The sequence below is a fragment of the Nomascus leucogenys genome, chromosome 7b (genome assembly GCF_006542625.1).
Source record: "Nomascus leucogenys isolate Asia chromosome 7b, Asia_NLE_v1, whole genome shotgun sequence".
Taxonomy (NCBI): Eukaryota; Metazoa; Chordata; class Mammalia; order Primates; family Hylobatidae; genus Nomascus; species Nomascus leucogenys.
The window spans coordinates 49,475,500-49,500,057 of NC_044387.1; the positions used below are offsets into that span (position 1 = coordinate 49,475,500).

The following is a 24,558-nucleotide window of genomic DNA, read 5'->3' on the forward strand; positions in this document are numbered from 1 at the left end:
CCAGGTGCATTCTGAGCTGATAATGAAATCACAGGGTGTGCAGGGACCCACGAGCAAGCTGAGCACACAGGATGCCCTGGATGCAGCGGTCCACCTGGGACAGGGCTTCTCAGCCAGGTCACTGTTGACATTTTGGGCTACAAATTCTCTGAGCAGCTGTCCTGGGCACTGTAGGGTGCTGAGCAGCTGCCCTGGCCTCTACCTATAGGTACAGGAACACACCTGCCTTCCTGCCGCTGTGACAACCAAAATGTCTCCAGGCATTGCTAAGTGTCCCTTGTGAACAAAATCACGCCTGGCTGAGATCCTCTGACACAGGATCCTGTAAATGGAGGCCAACAGGAGCACGCTCCTAAACACGTCACTGTTTTCTTGGGGCAATTAGACAGCATGCAGGGGGCTGGCAGTTCAGAAGAGCACCCATCTTTGGAGACGGCCAAGGCAGGCCCACCACTGCAGACTGACACTGGATTATACCTCCACCTGCCCTCTCTGGATTTGCAAGTGTACTTACTAAAAAATGAGGTGCTAAGATTCCCAGGGCAAAAGCAGGGCTTGTAAGTGAATAGCCTAGGCTGTTTTGATACAACTGCGTTGAAAGCATCACTGGAGAAGTGCAGAATAAAAGATCCCTGTGTGCCTAAAATCCTCTGGGAAGGAGCTGAGATTAATTCCTGGTACTAAGCTTCTGAACAAAAGCATAAACAGCAGAGATGGAAGAGGTTCTGAGGTTGCTCTGCCAAACTCTTGTGCTGCAGGAAACATCTCAAGACCAAAAGAAAGTGTTTTCCAGCTCACTGGAGCCAAACGCTGCCATGCACTTTGGTACCTTTCCTGAGAGTTTAACAGCCCTCGCAGTGATTGTTCTTCTGTACATCTGACTCAGCAGTTCCCAAAGGGTGTGACGGGGTGGGAGAGCCAAACAAAAGACTGCAAAAACCAGGTGCTGGGCTCACAAGAGCCTGGGAGGCAGCCCACGTGTCCGTGGACAGTGCGATGCTTGGGAGTCACCTAGGAGCTCCAGGAACACGTGCCTCAAGAAAACTTATGAGTTTGGTTTAACCCTGCATTTCCCAAACTGGCCTGACTCCCAAAGCCCTTTTCATGTAATTCCTATTACCTACTGTCTGGAGAGCTGGCGTTCCATGGAACCAGATCTAACCGGATGCTGCCCATCTCTCAGGACTGTCCCAAGAGAAGATGGACGCTACTCCACTCCTTCCTTGAGAGTGATCCTCGAACTCCCATGCCCGAGCACTGACCCCCCTACACCTCCGCAGGGCTTGCTGCTTTCTCTTCCTTGAGTTTGACTCTGCTTTCTTTGGGTGGCTCCAATTCCTCTGGGTCTTTTTTGGAACACAGAGAACCAAAGGGCATGTCGCCCTGATGGTGCAGGTGCCACAAACTTTCACAGTGAGTCGGTTTGCGGCTGGCCCTGAGCCCCATTCCACTCCCTGCATCTCAACCATGGCTCAGAATCCACTGGTGCATGGTTGGTGGGACCACGTGATCTCCAGGTGGTGTCCCATGGTGTTTCCTCCCTCCTCTGCAGAAGCCTGTCTGGGTGGACTTGAACTTGCCCACTTAACTGTAACCTGCTCTTAAAAGATCAGGTCCCTGATTTGTCAAGGTTAATTGAAATTCGGTGCCACCATTCCAGCTGCTGGGGAGGAGGGTTGCTCATTTAATGAAAAAGGAAAAGAGAACAGATTGAATGTTCCAGAGGGAGTCTGGCAGTGGGAAGGGAGCTGGAGCCCTGGATGCATGCAGAGCCTGTTACCAGCAGCACCTGGTGGAGCGGGGTGCCCCACGGACTCTGGAGGAACAGAGCGGCAGGTACTATCACCACTGGAGACATCAGAGCGAAGCCCGTGATGCTCCATCCTGTGATAAACAATAAGACGGCACAAAGCCTCAGGAGCAAAGCCCAGAGGTGACAGCTGAGGGTGTGTCCCAGCAAGGGTGACAGCATTCACTCCCTATTTCTAGTGCCCATGTCTCTTTCTAACCCTGCGGTTCTCACATGGAGGGCTTTCTGCTCAGAACCCTTGCAGGGTGGGGGAAAGCCAAGTCAGAAGGCAAAGCTACAGCAAGATGGGGCGCTCGTGCAGAGGCAAGGGCAGCCAAAGAGGAAAATGTTGCAGAGTGACCACCAGGCAGACACAGGCTGGGGAAGGGCAGGAAGAACCCCAGTCTGGAGTGCAGACACAGGGGTGTGGCTGGGTTCTGGTTCCAGCTGGGCCACCAGCCTCCTGAAAGGCCCATTCATGGTCTCTGTTTCTGAATGACTCTTTCGAGGCCCTGGGTGCTAACACTGCACGGTTTGAGGTTTCAGCTTCCTGGGGCTAAATGCAGGAGGGAGTCAGCAGCCTCTCAGATCTGGGGCCTGGGTTAGTGCAGCTCCAACCCGTCGCTTTGCTCCCCACATGGGTCTACAGAGCACAGGTGCCATGAGCCCTCACCCCACGGCACTAACCCCTCAATGCTTCCTCAATGCTCTCAAGGTCTCTGGCAGGCTAGAAAAGGAAGAGTGGGCCAACTCCGGCCTCGCCTCCAGTGCCAGCTACAAAGTCAGCCTCAGGACTCTTGTGGTGAGAGCTGTTAACGGGCAGAACTACAGACACCCCTCACTGCAGACAGTGCAAACAGTGTCCCCGGAACTCGGCAACCCCCAGAATCAGGCCCTCGCCCCTGGGGAGGCAGGACGCCTTGTGGGCTGCTCCTTCTGTCTGGGCACAACAGCATCCCCAGCACAGGGCTGATGCAACAAACCCAACAGAATCTGGAAACAGCTGGGGTTCACGACCAGATCTTGATCTGGTGCACCCTGTTCTCCTCAGGAGGTGGTGGGTACAGGTGGGAGTCAGCGGTGCACCTGTCTGAACGGCATCAAGGCATTACCTCGGAGATTTCTGCAAACTGAGCATTGGCCTGACAGCACTTCTCAGCCATTTCCATGGCAACTCCATAGTTGTCCACAAAGGCCCGGTACACACCCAGCTGGCTGGCCTGAGGGGGAGGAAGGAAGAGAGAGTGGGACAGGTGCTGCTGCTCCCCCATCTTTCTGAAGAGCAGGCTCCCATGCACAGCTCTGCAGAAACTCCAGGGACAGCAGACGGCACACAGGCTGCAGAGGCCTCGGTGCTTCCGTGCTGCTCCCTCCTACCTGCTCCCCTCCCCACGCACCCAGCACACTTCCCGCTCCCAAAATGACATGCTGAGAAGTGACTCACTGTGCCAGGCAGGTAACAGTTCCCTTCCAGAGCTACTTATTCCTCCCACCCCACTCGCTGAAATGGTGCCATGAGCGGCAGCTGAAGTTCGAGGTTGTCAGTGAATCTGGACAAGTGTCTGCAAGCAGCACTTACCCATTCTGGCTGCAGGAGTGTACCCTGGACACAGAGGTCACCCCCTTCCCCACCCATGGTGTTCCACGCATGTCCAGTCCCTTCAGACACATAAGAAATGCCAAGTCCTGCCGTCTTTGCAGAAGAGAGCCTCACGCTGCATAGACACAAGCCCATCCTGGGCCTGATGAGGGTGCTCAGGTGTCATGCTACACACGTGGCTGGGGGAGACTGACTGGCTGTAAGGCGAGAGGTGTTCTGTTTGTTCTTTATTAAACCAATGGCAATAACAGATCTCCTCACTGCACCTCCAGCTCACACACACACTCGATTCAGCAACAACTTGTGTGAGTGCAGCAGACACTGCCATCTCTGGGCCCCACAACACCTTTATGGGCAGCGAGGGAAAAACCAGCAAACCTAGGCCTGGGGAGTGTAAGGGCAGACCCAGGAGATGCACTGGTCAGGGCTGGAGACTCCCACTGTAGCTGACTGCAAGCTGGAAGACCAAGGCATTCACGGCTTCTGGCGTTTGTTTTGTGTCAAACCTAAATTTTATTTCCATGTGCATTTGCATTTGTATTGAATTTTATGTTTCTACAGATGACAATCCCAGATGCTGGATAAACCAGGCACCCTCGGCACTGTCTGATCTTCTGGCCCTGCTCCCTACAGGGGCTGCAAGAAGGGGCTTAGAGTGTACGAGGAAAGGGTAGCAGCCGGAAGACACCTGACAGGCCCCTGCCATGCTGACCACCCGGAGGAGTCCTTGCATCCTCCAATTCTAGGTTCTTCCTCATCCGTGCAGTGATGAGGCCCAGAGCTCTTCTTTCTTTCCCTCCTCCCTCCTTTGCAAGTCACTGAGTGCCTCCCAGCCTTGACACAAAGCAGCCAAGGGCCTGCTTTAGGCCTTGTCACCACAGTGGTAAACAATTCAGACACGACGCTGCCCTCTGAAGCTGGTGTTCTCACAGGAGAGCACCTGATAAACACATGCATGAACACACACAAGCAAAGTAATGGCAGATGGTTACAAGCGGGACAGGGACTGAGAGCAACGAGGCTGCTTTTGAGAATGTGGTCAGGACCAGGACAGCCTCTCAGAAGAGGTGACAGCTCAGCAGGGCCCCAGGGGTCTTGGGAGGAGGACTCCTTTCAAGACTTCTCCTCCCTCCTGCTCCAGGAGCTCACATCTTCCAGGTGGCTTGTGAGAAGTTCTAAGTAATTCCTTTCCATATTTTTCACTAATCAAAAACGTGCCTCCGGATCTGATGCACTGAGAAGCACACAGCCTTGTTGCTGTGGTGCTGTTACGCAGAACGTGAAGCTGTTCTGAGGAAACTGGCAAACCCGAGTGGGCCTGTGCCCTTCAAAAAATATCAAGGTTGTCTGGGCGCGGCAGTTCACACCTGTAATCCTAGCAGTTTGGGAGGCCGAGGCAGGCAGATCACCTGAGGTCAGGAGTTCAAGACCAACCTGGCCAACATGGCAATACCCAGTTTCTACTGAAAATACAAAAATTAGACGGGTGTGATGGCACATGCCTATAATCCCAGCCACTTGGGAGGCTGAGACAGGAGAATCGCTTGAACCTGGGAGGCAGAGGTTGCAAGGAGCTAAGATCACGCCACTGCACTCCAGCCTGGGTGATAGAGCAAGACTCCATCTCCAAAAGGAAAAAAAAAAAAAGGCAGGGTGCGGTGGCTCGTCCCTGTAATCCCAGTACTTTGGGAGGCCGAGGAGGGCGGATCACCTGAGGTCAGGAGTTCGAGACCAGCCTGGCCAACATGGTGAAACCGTCTCTCTACTAAAAACACACAAAAAATTAGCTGGGCATGGTGGCACGCACCTGTAGTCCCAGATACTCAGGGAGGCTGAGGCAGGAGAATCGCCTGAACCCAGGAGGCGGAGGTTGCAGTGAGACAAGACTGTGCCACTGTACTCCAGCTTCGGTGACAGAGGGAGACTCTATCTCAAGAAAAATAAAAAGTCAAGGTCATGGAAGACAAGCAAAATCTAAGGAACTGGTACAGATGGAAGGAGACTAGAGAGATGTGGCAACCAAGCACATCTTAAACCGGGTCCTGAATCAGAGAATGAAAACAGCTGTGAAGAATGCAAGTGTTAACTTGGGGGAAATTTATATGAACTACATATTAAATAGCAGTATCTCATGAATGTGAAATTTCCTGAATTTGACAAATTGTACTGTGGGTTACAGGAGAGAATGTCCTTGTTCTTAGCAAATGAAGTATTCAGAGGGGAAACATCTTGTGTTTGTGTGTTTATGTGTCCATGTGTGTTGTGTGTGCACAGAAAGAGATAAAGCAAATGTGGCAAAAAGTTACCATCAGTGTATCTGGGTGAAGGCTATACTAGAGCTCTTTGCCCCATTCTTACAGCTCTCCTGTAAATTTGAAATTAGAAAAATAAAAATTCTGAGTTGATAAAACTTCAGCCAGAACCACAACCCCCAGCAGGGAAGTCAGCCCGTGCAGCCCCGCAGGAGGAGGTGGCAGAAGCCGCATCTGAGTCTGGCTTTCTGAACCACTGGACGTGGATCACGAGTTCCTGGGCTTGGAAGAGGCACTGAGGCTGGGCAGGGCACTGAAAGCTCCTTTGGTCCTAAGACTTGTCCAACCAGGAAGCCTAACAGAGCGATGCTGGGACAATCCTACTGAGCTGGTCATAGGGACAAGGGCAGGCACCGGGCCTATCTGTCCTTGAGGAGTCCCCAGCACCCAGCCCAGGTTGAACACACGTGAGTACTCAGCTCGTGGTTATGGGGAACAACTTCCCACTGCAACCCCAGCCTCTCCTCCGAGTCTTCCGGCTGCATCATCTGACGCATGAAGGTAGCTCAAGGCCTCCAGGGCAGCCAGCGGAAACTTTCCAAAGTTAAATTCCAGTGTTCCTCAGATATTAAAGTTTTAAAAAAGTCTCTGAGTGATTTCGGAATATTATCTGGGGAAGAGCTCTGGATGTGTTTTTTCCCCCCAACAACACGATTCTCCATTTCTCAGGAGGGCGGCAGGCCAAGTCATGTCCACTAGGTTTTTTTGTTTTTGTTTTTTCCTGTGAACAATCAAGCCTTATTTTTACAAAAATGAAAATTGTAAAATCTCTCAACAGCCAGCCTGAGGTAGAGCTGGCTAGAACTCACTCAGAACTGCTAGGTTCCCTTTACCCTCTCTTGGTTTCAAAGCAAAACCAGGCCACAGTGCCCCAGGAATGAACCTCCGGCCCCGAGAGGTTGGTCGAGGGTGAGGTCTGGCTGGTGCCAGCGGGCTATTGGCAGCCTCACCTTTCTTTCCAGGAAGTGGCAGAAAGAAACCACCTGGGAAGGTGGGAGAACCTCACCTCACTCTGTAGGCTATCATGGCTCTAGTAAGGGGTATAGGATGGGCCTCTCCAGGCCAGATCCTTGCTCTGGCCAGAGTCGCAAGGCCCGGGTTCAGCTGCACTCCTCTAAAGCGGCAGGTCCTGCCTCTCCAACAGGTTCCTGGGAGGGACTGCATCTCTGGTAAGCCTCAAAGCCCCAGGAGTCAGAAGCCTCTAGTGCAAGGTGCCTGAGCGCTGGGGTCACAGGCCCAGGAGCACAGTGGGGCAGTGGGGAGGAACTATCACTGCACCCTCCATGCAAGAGAGGTCCCTGACTCACTGGTCTCCTTGGCCCACAGGCAGGGGTGGCTCTGACAGTCACGGGTTTTGAATATCCAGGATGTGGAGGTTGTAAGACAGCGCGGCACAGAGATGCTTGGTGGTGAGATGCAGGCAGTACACAGGGCTGCCGAGGGGGGTCGACGTCAGTGGGAAGGCGTGGAGGCAGGCCCTTTGGCACCAGTCCCACAGCCGTACTACACTGTAGAAGGAGGAACCTGTGGCCAGCAAGTGGTTGCCATCTGTCTGCAGGCAGTACAGGGTGCTGTTGTGGGGCTCCTCCCACTCCATGACAATTTCCGGACACTGGTGCAGCGGTCCCAGTAGCGAATGTAGGTGTCAGTACAGCAGTGTGAAAGGGGACTCATACATGACATCCAGCACCCCAGCCCCTGGGGGAAAGTCACTGCCCAAGTGTATCATCAGCTGCCCACTGTTGAGGTCCCAGATTTTCAGGGGTAAGAAGTGCCCGCAACAAGCCGTCCCTGTCACAAAAGAGCTGAGTAATGGCCTGATAGCAATGGACCAGATTCGGTCTTCAGTCTTGATGGTGTATAAACACTATCCCAGCTGGCCTGAGGCCAAAGGCCACACCTTGGCCGTCCTGTCTCTGGAGCCACTCACAATGGTATGATGCCCCCTTTGCAATCCACACAGTTCACCTCCTGTTCATAAGCCGAGTACTTGACAGCGAAAGTGCTGTGAATCTTACCAAAGCCAATCTTCCCATCTCCTCCTGCACTGACAATACACGAGTTGGCCAGCACAAAGTGGCAAACGTCCTCATTATGCCCAGCAGACTCCCAGAGGCTGACGGTTCAAGCTGGCACCATCTGGACGGAACTGGCAGGCCAGGATGAAATTAGCCTGGGATATGTACAGAGCATCATCCTCTAGCTGCGTCCAGGGCATCTGACTGCATCTCCACTTAGCAGAATCCCCTCTGGGCAGCGCCCCAGTATCCAGTTCTGAGACACCTTCACTGGGACACTGGTCATCAGGTCGGTGCCCAGCCGCGTGAAGCCGGAGTTGAGCGAGGCCCGGGCTATGTGGCGCCAGAGCAGGTCGCAGTTGGTGAAGCGCCGCAGCCAGCGGCACACCTGAGCCAGGCGGCCGAGGGCCAGCATGTCGAGATAGGAGCAGATGAGCAGCAGCAGCACTTCCGGCAGGCGCCAGAGTGCTGGCCCCGCAGCCAGCCGGGCGGGTGGCCGACTCCCGAGCCGCCTCCTCCTCCTCCTCCTCCCTGGCTGCCGCCGCCATGGCCGCCCCTGTCCCCGGGATGTAGGCCCAAGCCTGACCCCCTTGTCCTTGTGCTCTTCCAGGCCTGGCGCCCTCCCGCCGCCTAGCCCTGACCCTCCATTCCTTTCTTCCCATACTCTCTTCCTTGTGCCTCCTTCCCGGCCCCTGCGCTCCCCTCATCTCCTTTGATGATGCCTCTCGCTCCTTCCTCCACGCTTCCGCCTCCCTCTGCTTCCTCTCTTGGGCATGCCCTCGCTCCGCCTCAGCTCCCGGCCCCGCTACCTCCTTCGCCGTCTGCGGCCCGGGCTTCCCTTCCGCCCTGCTTCCTCTTCCGCCTTGCCCCTCTCGCTCGCTTTTCCCTTCCTCTTCCCCTTCCTTCCTTTCCAACTTCCCTCCTTCCTTCGTTCCGCCTCGCCACCCTCCCTTCCTGCAGCTTCCTCGCCTCTCCGCCCCCGCCCTCACCCGGGCCGACCGTTCCCGGGGGTCCCCCACCCAGCGGCCCTGGCTGCCCAACAGCGGCCGCGGGGGCCGGCCCGACACGGAGCCCAGCCCGACGCGGGGCCCAACCCGAGCCACCACTCTCCACTAGGTTTAAAACTGCTGACACACACACGGAGAAGCGGGGAAGGCTTCAAAGATGGAGGGGGCGGCATGTATCAAAATACAGCCTCCTGCTCTCTGGCCATGGGGGAAAGAGCCCCAGGGAGCAAGAACTGGAACAAATTAAGTGCCTTGTGTGTTCCTCAAGCCTTAGCTCTGGCCTGGAGTCTGGGGGGTCTGCAACGCAGGGTGGCAGAGGGAGGGGTCCCCCTACAGGAAAGCCACACTTCAGAGCAGAAAACTCAGTCCTCAGCACCAGCCAAGGGGAGGCCCAAGGCCAGAGCTGGGTGTCTCGGTAGTCCAGAAGTGCTGGGGGTAGGGCTTTTAAGGAATCACATGCTCTTCACACTTAGAGGGGGGCCTGGCCTCTGGCCACACCTGCCCCTAGAGGACTTGTTTCCCAGCGGAGGAAGCCTGCTTCAGGGAAAGTGTGTGCACACAAGGTGTGGTGGCGCGCACCTGTAGTCCCAGCTACACACAGGGTGTGGTGGCGCGCATCTGTAGTCCCAGCTACACACAGGGTGTGGTGGCGCGCATCTGTAGTCCCAGATACGCGGAGGGCTGAGGCCGGAGGATGGCTTCAGTCAGGAGTTCTGGGCTGTAGTGCACTACACACTAAGTTTGGCATCAATATGGTGACCTCCCAGGAGTCGGGAACCACCAGTTTGCCTAAGAAGGAGTGAAACAGCCAAGGTTGGAAAGGAAGGAGGTCAAAACTCCCGTGCTGATGAGCGGTGGAATCGCGCCTGTGAATAGGCACTGCACTCCAGCCTGGACAACCTAGTAAGTCCCCGTCTCCTTTTAAAAATACCTATCTAAATAAATATAAATTTTTAAAAAAAGGGCTGGACATGGTGGCTCACGCCTATAATCTCAGTACTTTGGGAGGCTGAGGCGGGTGGATCACTTGAGGTTAGGAGTTTGAGACCAGCCTGGCCAACGTAGCAAAACCCTGTCTCTACTAAAAATACAAAAAATTAGCTGGACGTGGTGGTACATGCCTGTAGTCCCAGCACCGGCCTTGGGTTACTCACCAGCTTCTGGAAAAGGTCGCCCACCCGCTGCTGGTGGCTCCACTGCTGCACGCGGGGGAAGAGCCCATCATAGAACTCCTTGTGGATCTCGTAGAGCTCAGGCACTTTGAAGAAGATGGTCTCAATCTGCTGACTCGTCAGCACCGGCTGAGAGGTGGTGGCAGCGGCTTTCAAAGGCTTCATGGGCTGGAAGAGGGCACAAGTGAGGTAGCACAGTTGAGAGGGGCTGCCATCCATCAGGTGCATTGTATGACAGTAGACAGTCATGGTTACCTGACATATGCACTTTTACTTTTAAATCACATAACAAATACAATTTTAAAACCAGCTTGGTTTGGCAACTCAGTCTTCCACTGGTATCTACTCCAGGGATGGCGAGCTGCACCCAGGCTCTGACAGCTGACCTGGGACTTAAGGGCAAAGAGGTTCCCCAACCCTGTCACCCTGCCCCATCCCGCCTTGCTCAGCTCCCTAAATCCTCCTCACCAGCAGCAGTGCCTCCAGGTGGCTCAGGTAAGTCTCCTCGCTAGCCAGGATTCCAGACAGGACCCATTTTCTCATCTCCAAGCCCTTTTCCAAGTCCAGCTCACTCTGCAGGAGAAATAGACAGAAGTCAGCCTGGAAGGGCGGTAGGGGGATTCTTGCATCAGGGCCCTCTGAGAAAGGAGGGCCAGCTTGTTGACCTCTGGACAAAACCCTGCCCCCACAAAGGCTCCACATGGAACTAAAGGGAGGCAGGAGACCCTCCGCACATACTAAGCCACACGCTCATGGTCACTGAGAATCCTGGGGGGGGTCATCTGGCAACACCAGGGCCACCCTTAGTCTTGCCAGACCACGCGAAACAGAGTTTGGTGCAGAGCAGGCCGGGCCAGGCCTCCCTCCATGCTTCTGCATGCAACCCAAGGGCAGCTGCCTGACACAGTCAAGGAAGGAGTAGGAGGCTCTGACCTGAGGGGGCATCGGAGCCCACAGCATGGCCACCTGGCTCTTGCTGCAGCCAAACTCCACTCCCCACTGCTCACCTGGGGCCCGCCTCACCTGGATTCTCTGACTGCTGCTGCCACATGACCCTTTGATTGACGGGGCCCAAGCAGCACCGCCTTCTCCAGATGCCCTCCCTCCCAGCCACAGGGACTGGTACCACCTGCCCCAGAACCCTGTCCCTGGGGCTCAAGGCCTGTGTCCCCTGACCCTGCTTTTTAGACCCCAACATCACTGGACTGGCAGGGACCCTCTTCCATGTGGGCTATGACAAAGTCTCCCCTTCCCATTAGCGTCCCTGCTGAAAGTTCAGGGAAGCTCTACTGTTTCTGTCTCCAAATGATGAAGCTGACACATTGATGGATGTTGATGTAGGGGACAGAGCCCATGCCCCTGGGAGGCCACCTTCTAATCCTAGTTATGATAACATCTCCCCTCCCCACTCAAATTCATGTTGAAGCCCTAACCCCCAGTAACTTAGAACGTTACTGCATCTGAAGGCAGGGCCTTTAAGGTAAACTGAAGCCAAAAGGTTCCATATGTCCCATTCTTTTTTTTTTTTTTTTTTTTTTTTTTTGAGATGACGTCTCGCTCTGTCGCTCAGGCTGGAGTGCTGTGGCACAGTCACAGCTTACTGCAGCCGTGAGAGCCCAGGCTCAAGTAATCCTCCCATCTGAGCCTCCCAAGTAGCTGGGACCTCATGCACCCACCACCTCGCTCTGCTAACTTAAACATTTTTGGGGGGTCCAGGCGCAATGTCTCACGCCTGTAATCCCAGCAGTTTGGGAGGCCGAGGCGGGTGGATCACCTGAGGTCAGGAGTTCGAGATCACTAGCCTGGCCAACATGGTGAAACCCCGTCTCTACTAAAAATACAAAAATTAGCCGGGTGTCCGGTAATCCCCACTACTTGGGAGGCAGAGGCAGGAGAATTGCCTGAACAAGGAGGGGGAGGTTGCAGTGAGCCGAGACCATGCTATGGCACTCCAGCCTGGGCAACCCTGTCAGAGCGAAATTCCGTCTCAAAAAAAAAAAAAAATTTTTTTTTTTTTTTTTTTTTTTTTTTTTTTTTTTTGTAGAAACAAGGTCTTGCCATGTTGCCCAGGCTGGTCTCAAACTCCTGAGCTCAAGCGGTCCTTCCACCTCAGCCTCCCAGAGTGGCAGTATTACAGGCATGAGCCACGGTACCCCACCAGGACTGGGGTGCTTGTAAAAGAAGAGGTCAGGACACAGACTCAAATGGAGGGAACATCAGGTGAAGACATACACAGAAGACAAGCCCAGGAGAGGGGCCCGAGAAGAAACCAACCCGCCCACCCCTTGATCTTGGACTTCAGGCCTCCAGGGCTATGAGAAAATAAACTCCTGTTCTTTAAGCCCCCCAGTCTGTGGTGCTTTGTTACAACAGTCCCAGCAAAGGCATGACACCAAAGATGATGACACCAAAGGCCACAGAAACCGCTGCCTGACTTCCTGGCCACTCCCACCTGCTCCCTGGCCACTGGCAATGTTGGAGGCTGGCCATGCCCATGGCAGCACCTCAGTGCTCCACGGGGATGAGGCCGTGCTCCCTCTGTCCCGCCTGTGCCCAATGGCCCTGCCTGCAGTCAGAGGAAAGTGCGTGCGTGCGTGCGGGGGGTGGGGGTGGGGGTGTCAGGTCCGGTGTCTGTGACAGCCCTGTCCACTTCTCCACTGGTTGCTGGGCTCACAGGTGTGGAACTGGGGTAGTGGTCCCTGATCACTCACTTTCCCACTTTCGGGGAAAATCACTGGCTGCGGGCAGGCTCCCCGTTGGCCCCGCTGACATCTAGGCCTGGAGGAGTCTCTGTCAGGGGCTGGGTGGCATCCTTTGCCTTGTAGGATTCTGTGCAGCATCCTTGCCTCTACCTACCGTATGTGAGTAACACCCTCTCCCCCAAGGTGTGGCAGCCACAATGTCTCCAGGCGCTGCCACACATGCCCTGGGAGCAGAATCACTTCCAGTGAGAACTGATGGGTTTGAGGAAGGATCTGACTGAGGTGGGCTCAGGCCTCATAGTATCTGTAGAATTTGGAGTCAGGGTCCCAGCACAGCCCCTGCCTACTCCCAACCCTGCTGTCCTATTTCCCTGGCCCTCTAGGAGGGAGGCATGTCATGGTATAGACAGCAGGTTCAACACGAAGCGCCCAGGGCCTGGCCTGCCCCATGGTCTCAGGCAAATGCCCTCCAGCCCTGAGCCTCCACTGCCTGGGGAGGGAGCCCCACCCTGTGCCCCATTTGAGTCCCTGGGGCTTGGACCACACATCCTCACTTGCCCACTGGGACCATCTAAAAAGCCTTCCTGGGCCACCTTTTTGCCCTGGGAATCTCCTAAGTGTGTGCATACTTGTGTGAATGTATGCATGAGTTGTCAGCATGCCCGGGTGCCTGTGTATATGTGTGTATATATATGCATTTATACACAAGTACATGTGTGTGTGTGGGGCGGGGACAGCCATCAAGATCTGGGCTGAGAGCAGCTCCAAGGAAAAGGACACGCAGGTCCCATGCACACCTGTCCCCCCAGGGCAGGGTAGGCAGTGACTCCACGGGTGGGAGCCTCCAGGCCATGGCTGTGCCTGAGCTAGGAACTTCCTTGCCTAGCACAGTGCCCAGAACACCCAGGTGCTCAATTAAGATTCATTTAATAAATCAATGAGTGGATCTCAAAGACCTGGCTGTATCCTAGTGTTGGCTGTGTTTTTATGAATCCCTGAGGGCTCTTTCAGGGTCTCTATACTCTCACTTGGAGACAATTGGGTCCAAGGAACCCAGGACTGTCAATTGAGCCTGGCTTGGTGCCCTGAAATGCTACCCAGGTTCAGCAAGTCCGCTGCCCATGGTGCACATACATGTAGGGTGGGGCGGCCTATGACACCCCCTCTCTGCCCATCATGAATGGTGGAGTCTTTGGGGAAAGCACCCCCAGCTGCCCCTGCAGGTGCCTCCCACTGTGTGCAGATGCCGCTCCCTGCTCCACAAGAGGAGAAGAGGTGAAGGGAATGGTGGGCCCCTTGGGCAGCGCCACCCATCCACCCAGCCTGCCAGCCGTGCTCATGTTCTAAGGACAATCTTGCTACTATGAGTACCAGGTGGCTTGCAGGGCCCAGGGAGGCTGCTACGGCAGCAGGGCTTATGACGGCCCCACCCAGTGTGAGATGCTTGTGCCCTCATGGGTGGGAGCACCGTGTCTTGTTCTGTCCACATGGTTTGGAAAACCAGGAGGAAAAACAGCGCAGGCAGGAAGGCAGAGTCTGGCTCTCCCTCCCTGTTCTGAAGGGTGGGGCTGCTCAGGGAACATCTGGCCCAGGGCATGGACTGGGTGGGGTGGAGACAAGACTCAGGATGAGGCACTTCTCCTTAGACTGAGAATCTTATCTTCTAGAGTCCTGAATAGTGCTGGTGGCATCAGACAGGGATGGCTCAGAAATCAGCCAAGGCCATGCAGAGAAAATGAGACAGCAAAGGGCAGGGCCCGGCCTGGGGCTATTTATAACTTAGGGCTGTGCTCGTGCCAGTTATGGGAAAGGACGTGAATGCAGGGAGGGCCATGGAGGCAGGCAAGGAGGCCGGGGTGGGTAGGAAGCCCGAGTTAAAGGGAAATTGGAAAAAGAAGTCAGTGACATGGAAGGAAGGCCCTCCTACCACGACCCTACCTAGGTAGGTACAAACACAAAACCTGAGGCTAAATAAAAGCCAACAAAGAACCCACAAAACAAACTGGGCTTGTGACAACCAAGCAGGAAAAGCCAACAGAGAACAAGGTGAATAAAACTTGTCAGCTGGCTACCAGGCCCATGGGTGAACCAAGGGTGGGAGCTGGAACTGAGCTTCAGGACAGGGCGGAGTGCAAAGAGGCCCCTTCTAGTCCCTCCTCCTAGTCCCCCTAATCTGGGGGAGCCCCGTGGTGATCAGGGTGCAAAACCCTTGCTGCGAGGGGCAGGCTGCTCTGGGCTGGGAGTGTGCAGCCAGCACAGCTGCTGGAGAAAGGACCCTCTTGCTCTGGGCAAGGGCAGGTTTTCATTAGCAACAGATTGGACATTGTCCTGTGGCCCAGCCGGCGAACACCCCAAGAACCTGGTCCTCATGTCATACAGAGGGCAAGGGGCTGGCCTCTGTACAGGGTCCTGGGGCTGCAGGTTGTCGCAACAGGCCAGCCTGTGTGAATCCTTCCCACAGCACCCCGGGCAAGGGGGTGCCTGGCCTCTGTCCAACCTCTGTCTACACTATGAATGGGTATTCACAGTTCTCCTCCAATCAAATCCCCTCCTCTTCAGACCAGCTCTGGGCCAAGGGGCGTGCTTGGGATTGGAAACTCTGGACCTGACAGGCAGAGATGTGCAACCTCCTGCAGGATGTGCACCATGAGAAACGTCCACAGCTCCTGTGACGGCAGAAGCAGGGAGCAGGGGTTGGGGGACCAGGATCTGGAGTAGCTTCACAGACGAGGAGCCCTGGACTGAAAGGTGAGGGCTGTACTCCAAGTCACAGCCAGGTGTGGGTGGGGGGCCCCCACCCCCGGACAGGGACTGGGGCACTGAGTGGACAGATCAGCTTCCTTTCGGGGCCAGGAACTGCATCAAGGCCTGGCTGGGTGAAGATAGCCCTCAAGAATGATGGAAAGAAATAGCCTTTCTCAAGTTCAGCACTTAGCCTACCTGAACTTGGTCCTTCTTTGTACCAAACCACGCTCACAATGCAGCAAGAGAGGGGTGCACCAAGAAAGACAAGACAGTTGAGGGAGGGAAAGTGTGTCCACTGAAGAATCAGGAAGGCTTCAAACCCTGGAGCTGTGTGGCACAAGCAAGTTACTTCACCTCTCTGAACCTCGGCCTCCTAGTGGGTAAAAAGCTGACACTCGACGTGGGATAGGAAGCTACCTAAGGCAGCAGCCTGTGTGTGCTGCACGCAGCAGGTACATGTTACCCACTGGCTTCCTCTCCCATCCTCTCGGTTCAGAATGAGAAGCCTGCCCAGCACCAAGGCCTTCAGAAATCACAAAAGCATATACATAAGCAGCAGTCCCAGGCCTGCAGCTAACATGTCAGCCCCAGAGAAAAGCAGCTCAGAGAGAAGATATACTTCTGGAGCTTCCTTACAGAAACGGGGAAAAGTCCATCTCTCTCTTGCTCTTTTTATTTTATTATTATTATTATTATTTTTAAAGATGGGGTCTTGCTGTGTTGCCCAGGCTGGAGTGCAGTGGTGAGAATCACAGCTCACTGCAGTCTCGAGCTCCTAGACTCAAGCAATTCTCCCACCTCAGCCTCCTGAGTCGCTGGGATTACAGGTGTGAGCCACCGTGCCAGGCATGACCACTGTCATGACCACTGTCAACCCACAAGGATCTTCTAGCCCGATCCATGGCTCATGTGAGGATCCCTTCTCCACTCCTTCCAAAGGGGGCCTTTGAGGCCCATGGGACTTCTGAGAGTCCTGATGGGGTGACGTCACTCTCACCATGAGTCACCTGTAAGCAGCCCTGCCCAAAGGTTACCAGCAGAGGTGACCTTGGTGTTCATTCACGAGTTTACAACTGCCACCACACACACCCAGGCTGGGTGGGCACAGGGCTGCCCTCAGGCACTCAGAGAAGCTGACCCAGCAATCCTGAAGTGGGGACTGTTATTTCATCTAGAAATAAGCTAAGCAGAGTGTGGAAGGAATCTGTCATCAGGCACCAAAAAGACAAAAGGAGCAACTGCCCTGGGGCAGTGATTTTCTCCACCCAAGAAGGAAGGAACCCAAGAGGTCAAGTGGGGAGACATGCACCAATGGCAAGGGGTGAGCATCTGGGCCCCAGAGCATTGCTGAAGCAGACCCCTGAGCTGTGGGACCAGAGAGAGGAGTCAGAACTTCATGCAGGGCCAGGCGGTCCAATACCATCCAGCCTGCGACCAGCCCGGGCTACGTTCTCATGTGAGCGGGGCGTGGATCCACTGCTTTCTTGGAGGGCATGGCAGAGCATCTACTGAATGTGCCGCTACTCACTAGCCATGAGACCTTAGGGAAGCCACCATTGGACTTCAGTTCCACATTTGTAAAGTGGAAGTGACAGCAAGGCCAAGAATTATTAATGAGGGTCAAGTGAAAACTCACAGGAAAGGCTCTGGTCACACGGATGGAGCCATCCTCAGCACACGCTTTGGTAAAAGGGAGCAAGAAGACTATGAAGCAAAGGGACCCAAGCCCAGACACCACCTGGCTCAGCAGCGTTGCCGGCGCCACCACGCAGGTCTTGCCGGTTTGGGTGGTGGCCTCTGGTGCTGACATTCTCAGCCTCAAGACCACATGCTGCCTGCCTCCTCCATGCTCAGTTCAAAGCATCCCCTGATCTCCCTGATCAACACATCTGGCAGGCTATCTGTGTACCACATGTAGAGATGAGGAAGGAGTTTTTGGTGACCCACTCGGCTTCCAAACCATTGGCTGCTCCACCACCTACCTGCTACGTACCCGAGCATGGGGCTGCGCTTCAGGGAGCCTCACCTGGCCCTCCTGCCACACGTACACCATGGGGACTCACCACTTTAGTGGACTCCAGGGCTCCCGAGACCAGCGCATCCCGGCTGCCCCTGCCCTTGCTGCTGAGGTGGGGCGATGAGGAGGGCGAGTCATCAATGTAGGGCAGCCCGTCTTGGTGCCGGCGCTGCTCCTCTGCCCGGTCTGCAGCGCAGCCATACCCAGGTGGTGTTCCGAACGAGCCATCTGTGTGTGCAAAGAAGCATCCTGTGTTAGAGACCAAGAAGGGAGCATCCATACTCAACCTGTCCCAGCAAGCACCCAGCTGACACCATCTCTGTCCCCAACAGGCATCTCACAACGACCTCAGATATGCTGACATCCCCTTCACAACTGACTGGTCAAAGACCACAGGGTGAGGGGGGGATGAACATGAGCTCACTCTCCAGACAATACAAGGGGCTTTCTGAGATACGTCGGCCCCTGGCAGGGGGTTGTGACTTAAGAAATGTATATTTGATCTTTGCATATCCCACCCCCTACTTTCCTGGCACGCAGGTCCTAAAACTCTTGGAATCACCAAAGTAATACATGTCTTTATGTGTGCTAGTAAATGACAGGTGGCTGGGGCTCCTGGACAGCCTCAGGAAGGGAGCTGGTTGCCAGGAGAACCAACTACATGATTAGAAAGTTGGCACCCCCAACTCTCTGGGGAAGACCCACAGTTGAAGGATGAGTTGATCACCAATGGCCAGTGACGTAATCAATCATGCCTACACAATGAGGGCTGTCCAAAAGGCCAGGGTTAGGAGAGCTTCCAGGTTGCTGAAAATGTGGCAGTGCCCTGAGAGGGCATGGAAGCTCTGCACCCCTTCCCACAGACCTTCCTCTGTGCACCTCTTCCATCTGGCTGTTCCTGAGTTGTATCTTTGCATTAAAAACCAGTCATCTAGTAAGTCATTTTCCTGAGTTCTCTGAGCCGTTCCAGCCAGTGATCAAACTCAAGGAGGGGGCTGTAGGAACCTCCAATTTACAGCCAATAGATAACCTGGACTTGCTACTAACACCTGAAGTTAGGGGCAGTCTTCTGGAGCTAAGCCCTTAACAGTGGGATCTGACGCTAACTCCAGGTACACAATGTCAGAACTGAGTTGAAATTGTAGGACACCCAGCTGGTGTCTGCAGAGAACTGCTTGGTGTGGGAAAAAGCCCCTACATTTGGTCACATAAGTGTTCTGCGTTGAGCTTGGGTACAGAGAAAACAGTCGGTTCTCCCCCATACAGGGGGGTTGGGTTGCTACAGAAAGGGGGACCCCTGGCTGGGCACAGCGGCTCATGCCTGTAATCCCAGCACTTTGGGAGGCCGAGGTGGGCAGATCACTTGAGGTCAGGAGTTTGAGACCAGCCTGGCCAATATGGTGAAACCCCATCTCTACTAAAAATACAAAAAATTAGGCGGGCATGGTGGCAGGTGCCTGTAATCCCAGCTACTCAGGAGGCTGAGGCAGGAGAATCACTTGAACCTGGGAGGTGGAGGTTGCAGGTGAGCCAAGATTGCACCACTGCACTCCAGCCTACATGACAGAGCAAGACTCTGTCTCAAAAAAAAAAAAAAAAAAAAAAAAAAGAAAAGAAAGGGAAGCCCAAAATGTTACCATTACCGTCTTGTCGGGAATGGTCCTTGCACCTTGCACACCTGCCCATGGGGTCGGATGGGGTGAGGAGCACAGGCCAGCATGCTGGTTGGGGTGCAAGTTCTGGCCACCATAAGCAACAAGTCCTACCATGCTATTCCCATCCCAGCCCAGGGAACTGGGGCTACAGGCTCCCCCATCCCCCAGTCCAGCCCAGCTTCTGGCTGACTCATAGACCACCTTCTAGCAGGTCTGTCAAAATCCCAGATCACCCTTACCCCAATGTGAGTACCCGCAGGAGGACAGAGTGGCTTATCCTACAAGAGGCCCCCTGCCTGTTGGGACTATCTGGTTATATAGAGTAATTCATTCCTCCCAGAGGCACCTGGAGATAATCACTCCCTTCCTCCCAGGCTGAATGACAAAGCCCAACACGTGTTTCCAAGGCCTTAGCCATCTGGAGCTCCTTGATGGCCTGTTCTCAGCCTGAGTTTTCTAAGCCAGTGGACTCATCATGACCACTGTCAACCCACAAGGATCTTCTAGCCCGATCCATGGCTCATGTGAGGATCCCTTCTCCATTCCTTCCAAAGGGGGCCTTTGAGGCCCATGGGACTTCTGAGAGTCCTGATGGGGTGACGTCACTCTCACCATGAGTCACCTGTAAGCAGCCCTGCCCAAAGGTTACCAGCAGAGGTGACCTTGGTGTTCATTCACGAGTTTACAACTGCCATCACACACACCCAGGCTGGGTGGGCACAGGGCTGCCCTCAGGCACTCAGAGAAGCTGACCCAGCAATCCTGAAGTGGGGACTGTTGTCAGTCCTTTCCAAGTGGATGGCTGGGGGGAGCTGTGTGTCTGGAGTGATCTGCCACTAGCTGTGGGTGCAGGTGGCCAAAGTTCCAGCTTCCTTGTGCACCTCTGCCTCTCCCTCTCCCAGGTTCTCCAATTCTTGTCCCACAGGACTCAGCGCCCTCTAACAGGTGTCCCCAGTCCTGGCTGCACATTGGCAACACCTGGGAGGCTCTGAAAACAATTTCACTGGGATCCACACAGACCTGCCAAATCCAAAGCTATAGGGGCTTCCTGGGGGAATCTAGCTGGCAGCCAGGGCTGAGACCTGCTGAGCGACCCCAACCCGGTGTCTAGCATTGCCAGCTGCTGACCTGCAGCACTGTCCCAGGTGACTGCACACAACTACTGGCTGCAAACGCCAGGCGGGGTTCTGTCTCTGTGCGTGTTGAAAGGAGAATTCCAGGAAGAGGCTGGGTCTGGGTTGAGCATAGCAGCCAAAGTAGGAAGACCCCAAGAGCAGGGGGCACCCACCAAGTCCCTCGACAAGCTGTATGTAGGAATCTGGTCTCCTTAATCCATGGGACATCGAGGGCGCCCCAGGTACCAAGATCGCTATGTTGGTTATTAATGTTCAGTTCCTTTGGCCTTTGGGTGGGGGAAGTGAGCAGTGGTGTAATCCCTCAGAAGCGAGGCTCTGGCCCTCCCCGTTGCTACCCCTCTGTGAGTTAGTCCAGGTCAATGAGGCCTTCCATGCCTCACCTTTCTTTACTTCATTTATTAATTTAACAGAGACGTTGACTCGCTAAGGTGCCTAGGCTAGTCTCCAACTCCTGGGCTCAAGCAATCCTCCTGCCTCAGCTTCCTTTTGTTAAAATCATGCATGTGAACTAGACAATCGATAAAGACCCTCTAGCTCTAAAATGCTACTGTCACTATTAGATGAAGGCCCTGCCATCCCCTTGGCCTCCTTTAACAACTTCCTCACCCTAGTCTCCCACCCCATGACCCTCCAGACTTGGCTTTTACATTAGCTTGGAATTGTCAGCGTCTACTAAACGTTCTAGCAGAGGTGTCCAAGTGCCCAAGGGAGAGAATACACTCATGGGTCCTTAGTTTTGTTTTTGGTCGAGCCAGCAAAGCCCCTTCCTCACCCCTCTTTTCCACTTATCACTAGAGAAAGAGACTAAAACCACACCTTCAGGCTGCGAAACGTCTAAAATGAAACAAACAACGACAAAATAAGGTGGGTTAGACCAGCTTTTCACCAACGGTTTTGCTGTTGATCTAAAGACGATCTTCAGACATCAACACATTCTTCATCACCTGGTGGAGCATCTTTTATCTGAGTGCTTTCCCGCCCGTGACTACATTGACTCCCGTGTAAGGTCAACACCGAGTAGGGAGTCAACCCAGCAAGAACTTCAGGGTCAGACTCGGGGTCCCAGGGCTTGCTCCGGAGTAACTGTAAGACTCCACATGTGCGAAGCCACGTGCTGGCTTAGCAAAGTCCATGCTAAAACCTGGTGCAAGAATCAAGTGCCCGGTGAGGGTTTGCCCGCCTGTGTCCAGTGAAACTCTGAAGTGGACACATCACCCCGCCAGGTGAGACAGAGACCAGATCTCATGGCCAGACTCTGCTGGGGAATTAGGACACTCCAGGTAGCTGAAATCCCAGCCGTCTCCCCTCTGCAGAGATCTCAAATCAATGTCTGGGTGACTGATGCTTTTAAGTCTGGATTCCAGATGGCCTGCTCATCCCTGCCCCATTCCATATGAGGGCTTCAGCCCCTGCCTCAGCTCACCCAGATTACTCCAATCCAGACTTGTTGCCCCTCATTCTGCTGACTCTTCCAGTCTGCTCCATGGCAAATGATGGGGTGGGGAGGACTGCCCCTCAATTTCCTCATCCCCCCATTCTAACCAGCACACAGGAACCTGCTTTTTCACAAAGCAGTTTTTCACACCTGAGTTCCCCAAAGTACACAAAGCACCACCCCCCACCTGTTATTTTATTTTCAGCAACATGGTCTTGCTGTCACCCAGGCTGAAGTGCAGTGGAGTGATCATAGCTCACTGCAGCCGTGAACTCCTGGGCTCAAGGGATCCTTCCAAGTAGCTGGGACTACAGGTGCATGCCACTATGCCCAGCTAATTTTTTTTTTTTTTTTTTTTTTTGAGACAGAGTCTCGCTCTGTCGCCCAGGCTGGAGTGCAGTGGCACGATCTCGGCTCACTGTAAGCTCCGCCTTTGGGTTCACGCCATTCTCCTGACTCTGCCTCCGGAGTAGCTGGGACTACAGGCATGCGCCACCACGCTCGGCTAATTTTTTTTTGTATTTTTAGTACAGATAGAGTTTCACCGTGTTAGCCAGGATGGTCTCGATCTCCTGACCTCGTGATCCACCTGCCCCGGCCTCCCAAAGTGCTGGGATTACAGGCGTGAGCCACCGCGCCCGGCCTGCCCAGCTAATTTTTAAAAATAGTTTTTGAGACAAAGTCTTGCTATGTTGCCCAGACTGATCTTAAACTCTGGCCTCAAGCAACCCTCCTGCCTCGGCCTCCCAAAGTGCTGGGATTATAGGCTTGAGCCACCATGCCCAGCCAAGGCCCTTTCCTCTTGAGGATAAAGTACATTATTTGGCATTTTGAAAGCCACCATCTCCTAAGAGCCAGAACCAATTGGGAGGCCTGGCTCCTGCCCCCATACCAGGAATACCCAGTGGAAAAACCTCTCTGGGCCTCCTCACCCTTGGCAGGACTGAGGTTGATGGTCTCATCAGCCACATCCTTCCTGCAAAGCTTTATCCAAGGCAGAACTCAAACACTAGAAGGTAGAAGGTGGGGGCGTGGAATCTGGCTGCTGCTCACCTGAACCAGGAACCAGACTAGGAGTGGGGCTGGGGGGAGGAAGGCCAGTGCAAACAGCCCAGGGTTGGTGCGGAAGAGGGAGGGCCTAGTGAAATCTGAAACCCTCTCCTCTCCAGGCAGTTTGCTTAGCAACCCAACCCCGGAACTCTGCAAATCTATTCTTTCATAAAAGGAAAAACGGCAGCCAAAAAATAAAAATAATATAGCGAAAAGAATAATGCCTGGTTAGGTCCCAGTCAGCCCAGGCCCAAGTAGGTGCCGAGGTCACATCCCCTAGACTACACTGGTTCAAAAAAAAAAAACTTTCAAAAAATTAAACAGAATTACCATATGATCCAGCAATTCTACTCCTAGTTATATACCCAAAATAACTGATTTTTTTTTTTTTTTTGAGATGGAGTCTCACTCTGTCGCCTGGACACTGCTGGAGTACAATGGCGCGATCTCGGCTCACTGCAAACTCCGCCTCCTGGGTTCAAGTGATTCTCCTGCCTTGACCTCCTGAGGAGCTGTGATTACAAGCGTGCACCACCACATCCAGCTAATTTTCGTATTTTAAGTATAGACGGGATATCACCATGTTGCCCAAGCTGGTCTGGAACTCCTGACCTCAAGCGATCTACCAGCCTCAGTCTCCCAAAGTACTGGGATTACAAGCGCGAGCCACTGCGCCCAGCCTCTAAAAGAACTGAAAGGAGGAACTTGAAGAGATATTTGCACACCCATATTCATCACAACATGGGAGGAGGTGGAAAGAACCCAATGTCCACTGACAGAAGAATGGAGAAGCACAATGTAATGTATACACTCAATGGAATATCATTCAGCCTTAAAAAGGAAGGACATTTTGACACATGCAATCTCATGGATGAACCTTGATGTTCTGCTTAGTGGAATAAGCCAGACACAAAAGGACAAATATTGTTATGATTCCACTCATATCAGGTACCTACAGTAGTCGTATTCATAGAGACAGAAGGCGGAATGGTGGGCTCCCAGGAAATGCATCCAGGCATCGGCCATGTGATGCCTGGGTGCAGGCAGGCAGGAGAGGCTCTCCCAGGCCAGATATGCCTAGAGAGGCCCTAGATCCTCCATCAGTGGTGTGGCTGCCAGAGGTGTGGGGTACCAGGAACCCAGTCCCTGACCCACCCTCTGCCAACGTGCCCCAGGGTGAGATGGGAGCAAGCCCTCAGGCGATCAGAGGTCATGCTCTGGGCCCTCCCTACTCAGAACAAAACGGGAGCGGCTGTAAAGGGCCCTCTGATGAACATGTACTGGAGTCAAGAGAAGAAAGAGGCACTGGGAGGAATTTGGGTGGAGGAGGAAGGAACTCCACAGAGCACAGAGATCATCAGCAGAGTGGTCTCCATCCTTGTTTACACTGGCAGCCAAAGACTGGGCAGTATTTATTTACAAAGGTAAAAGTGGATCAAACATTGGTGGCTCGGCCAGCTGCGGTAGAGAGGTTTTCACAGAGGTGGGCATCAAGCCCCCACCCTGTCATGGCTGCAGCTGCCCTCCTTCCCGGCTCCTGCTCTCCTCTCGGCCTCCCATCTTCTCCCAGGTCCTAGGCAGGCCACGGCAGCATGGTGCCAGCGACTTCTACAAACAGCAGCACGCGTCTTTTGGAGGGACTGTCAGGCAGGCACTGTCCTCCAGAGAGGCTTGGAAAACCATGGCTGGGACAGAGGTTCAGGTCTCACTGAAAGGTGCAGAGTCCACAGTCGGAGCTGGCTCTGCACCCCACGCTCATCCATAGCCTGGCACCTTCCTACCACCATGTACCCACCAAGAGCAGACTCTACCCTCGAGAAGGGCTGCGGATTTTGGGGGGCTCCGAAGCTGGCTATCGTAGCAGAACCTCAGGTAAGGTCAGGGAATACCTGTAGTGCTTCAGAGAGGTAAGTTCCTCTA

At 54.1% G+C, this 24,558-nt stretch overlaps 1 protein-coding gene and 1 pseudogene across 2 annotated transcripts in view; both read right to left on the reverse strand.

Moving 5' to 3' along the window:
• The window catches only part of BCR (BCR activator of RhoGEF and GTPase), a 138,627-nt gene that overhangs the window by 45,560 nt on the left and 68,509 nt on the right, over positions 1–24,558 (reverse strand). For both annotated transcript variants that reach the window (XM_030815944.1, XM_030815945.1), the window contains exons 2-5: positions 17,409–17,590; positions 10,367–10,471; positions 9,881–10,066; positions 2,902–3,009 (exon numbers count right to left, since the gene is read on the reverse strand). In XM_030815944.1, coding sequence (XP_030671804.1) covers positions 2,902–3,009; positions 9,881–10,066; positions 10,367–10,471; positions 17,409–17,590 — 581 coding nt within the window. The remainder of the gene's footprint in view (positions 1–2,901; positions 3,010–9,880; positions 10,067–10,366; positions 10,472–17,408; positions 17,591–24,558) is intronic.
• LOC101177476 lies at positions 7,038–8,303 on the reverse strand (annotated as a pseudogene).